The sequence below is a fragment of the Salvelinus sp. IW2-2015 genome, unplaced genomic scaffold (assembly GCF_002910315.2).
Source record: "Salvelinus sp. IW2-2015 unplaced genomic scaffold, ASM291031v2 Un_scaffold6553, whole genome shotgun sequence".
NCBI lineage: Eukaryota > Metazoa > Chordata > Actinopteri > Salmoniformes > Salmonidae > Salvelinus > Salvelinus sp. IW2-2015.
Genome location: NW_019947815.1, coordinates 5082 through 8348, shown reverse-complemented (window position 1 = coordinate 8348; position 3267 = coordinate 5082). Strand labels below are relative to the sequence as shown.

Here is a 3267-nt window from a genome sequence, read left to right as displayed (position 1 = left end):
GGCAGAAGAGATCTTTGTCCAAAAGAATCGTTGCTTTGTTGTAAACGTCCTCTTCAACTTCGGAACTAGCAGCTAACAATGCTACGTGGCACACACATGTCCAAAATCCTCAAAGGCGCAATACTACGAAAATTCCGAGAATAGCAATATACTCGCATAAACTGATATAAATCGGTTTAAAATAACTTCGTTATGATGTTTCTAACACCTATATCGAATTAAATCAACAGACGGATATATCTTAGCCCGATAACGAGAGCTTTTGAGCATGCCATTCTGATGTCCTCTCTTGCGCCTTGAGAGGTCGCAAAAGACGTACATGTCACTCATGGCGTTTTATAACTCTGAGAAATACGTAGAACTCCATTCCACTTCTCATTGGTTACTGACATCCAGGGGAAGGCGGGTGCAGTTCATTTCGATCCATAGGGCACACACAGAAGCTTTAAACTGATCTGAGAACAGAGACTATTTTTCTGACCTTCGCATGTCCTGTCATGATTTTCGCTGTAGAAAGAGTTCTGGTTCACCCACAGAATAATTCAAACGGTTTTAGAAACTAGAGATTGTTTTCTATCCAATAGTAATAATAATATGCATATTGTACGAGCAAGAATTGGAGTATGAGGCAGTTTAATTTGGAGACGATATTTTCCAAAGTGGAAAGCGCACCCCCTGTATTGAGAAAAGGTTTAAGTCAATCTCTAGTGCATCAACACAATGGAACAAACTGTACATGTGTTGAGTGTCCAAGTGCATATTAGTGTCAGTTATCATATGAAAGAAATGAATGATAGATAATAACAAACCTGCTCCTCCTGTTCATGGTGGTGTAACCATCTATTTCTTCCCCCCCCCTCCCCCCCTCTCCATGAAGAGGTTCCTATCCCCGGGACAGACATGGCGTTGAGTTACCTGAGCAGTAGTGTGTTAGTATAACGGTCAATATGTCCCCCGGTGTAACCATCTWTTTCTTCCCCCCTCTCCCCAGGCTCTCCAGGAAGAGATTCCTATCCCCGGGACAGACATGGTATTGAGCTACCTGAGCAGCAGGAGTCCTGGGTATAAATCCATCCTGCGGGTGACCCTGACCCACTCCACCGTGCCCTTTAACCTGATGAAGGTACACCTTATGGTGGCGGTGGAGGGAAGACTGTTCAGGAAGTGGTTCCCTGCTGCTCCTAATCTCAACTATAACTTCATCTGGGACAAGGCTGATGTTTACAGTCAGAAGGTCTATGGGCTTTCTGAGGCCTTCGGTAAGGGAAAGTTCATTATTCCTTTTTTATCCTTTGTTTTTACGGTACTTGTATGTTGGTCGGCTTTTGGTGGAAGTAAATACCTGTATTTGTATGTAATTGATTGATTATTGATGGCTTGATTGATGGCTTGATTGAGTTATGGATAGATTGATTGATTGATGGATTGATTGAGTTATGGATAGATTGATTGATGGCTTGATTGAGTTATGGATAGATTGATTGATTGATGGATTGATTGAGTTATGGATAGATTGATTGATTGATGGATTGATTGAGTTATGGATAGATTGATTGATTGATGGCTTGATTCGGGCTCCCGAGTGGTTCAGTGGTCTAAGACACTGCATCTCAGTGCAAGAGGTGTCACTGCAGTACCTGGTTCGTATCCAGCCTYCATCACATCCGGCCGTGATTGGGATTCCCATAGGGCGGCGCACAACTTGGCCCAGCGTCGTCTGGGTTTGCCCGGGGTAGGCCGTCATTGTAAATAAGAYTTTCTTCTTAACTAACTTGCCTAATTAAATAAAGGTTATATAAATAAAACATTTAAAAATGCATGGAAGATGGATTGATTGATTGAATTATGATTGATTGATTGATTGAATTATGATTGATTGATTGTGTTGTTCTACTTGTATGTCTGTTGTTAATCAGCAATGGAACAATAAAGATTGTTCTGAATCTATTTTTACCTGGTCTTATTTAGAGTAACTAACTACCTGTCCTCTCTCTCCAGTCTCAGTGGGTTATGGAGTAACTAACTACCTGTCCTCTCTCTAGTGTCAGTGGGTTATGGAGTAACTAACTACCTGTCCTCTCTCAGTGTCAGTGGGTTATGGAGTAACTAACTACCCTGTCCTCTCTCTCTAGTGTCAGTGGGTTTATGGAGTAACTAACTACCTGTCCTCTCTCTAGTGTCAGTGGGTTATGGAGTAACTAACTACCTGTCCTCTCTCTAGTTCAGTGGGTTATGGAGTAACTAACTACCTGTCCTCTCTCCAGTGTCAGTGGGTTATGGAGTAACTAACTACCTGTCCTTCTCCAGTGTCAGTGGGGTTATGGAGTACTAACTACCTGTCCCTCTCTCTAGTCTCAGTGGGTTATGGAGTAACTAACTACCTGTCCTCTACTCTAGTGTCAGTGGGTTATGGAGTAACTAACTACCTGTCCTCTCTCTAGTCTCAGTGGGTTATGGAGTAACTAACTACCTGTCCTCTCTCTAGTTCAGTGGGTTATGGAGTAACTAACTACCTGTCCTCTCTCCAGTCTCAGTGGGTTATGGAGTAACTAACTACCTGTCCTCTCTCTAGTCTCAGTGGGTTATGGAGTACTAACTACCTGTCCTCTCTCTAGTCTCAGTGGGTTTATGGAGTAACTAACTACCTGTCTCTCTTCCAGTCTCAGTGGGTTATGGAGTAACTAACTACCTGTCCTCTCTCCAGTCTCAGTGGGTTATGGAGTAACTAACTACCTGTCTCATCTCTAGTCTCAGTGGGTTTATGGAGTAACTAACTACCTGCCCTCTCTCCAGGTCTCAGTGGTTATGGAGTAACTAACTACCTGTCTCTTCTCCAGTTTCAGTGGGTTATGGAGTAACTAACTACCTGTCCTCTCTCTAGTCTCAGTGGGTTATGGAGTAACTACTACCTGTCCTCTCTCTACAGTGTCAGTGGGTTATGGAGTAACTAACTACCTGTCCTCTCTCAGTCTCAGTGGGTTATGGAGTAACTAACTACCTGTCCTCTCTCTAGTCTCAGTGGGTTATGGAGTAACTAACTACCTGTCCTCTCTCATTCAGTGGGTTATGGAGTAACTAACTACCTGTCTCTCTCTAGTGTCAGTGGGTTATGGAGTAACTAACTACCTGTCCTCTCTCAGTGTCAGTGGGTTATGGAGTAACTAACTACCTGTCCTCGCTCTCTAAGTCCAGTGGGTTATGGAGTAACTAACTACCTGTCCTCTCCTCTAGTGTTCAGTGGGTTATGGAGTAACTAATAAGCCAGTG

General features: G+C 43.2%; 1 protein-coding gene across 1 annotated transcript in view; it reads left to right on the top strand.

The window, feature by feature from the left end:
- Window positions 1-3267, top strand: part of LOC112078937 (teneurin-4-like) — a gene marked incomplete at its 3' end in the record, with an annotated part of 14798 nt that overhangs the window by 7959 nt on the left and 3572 nt on the right. The window contains exon 3 of the mRNA XM_024145037.2: window positions 992-1259. Within this exon, the coding sequence (XP_024000805.2) occupies window positions 992-1259 (268 nt within the window). The remainder of the gene's footprint in view (window positions 1-991; window positions 1260-3267) is intronic.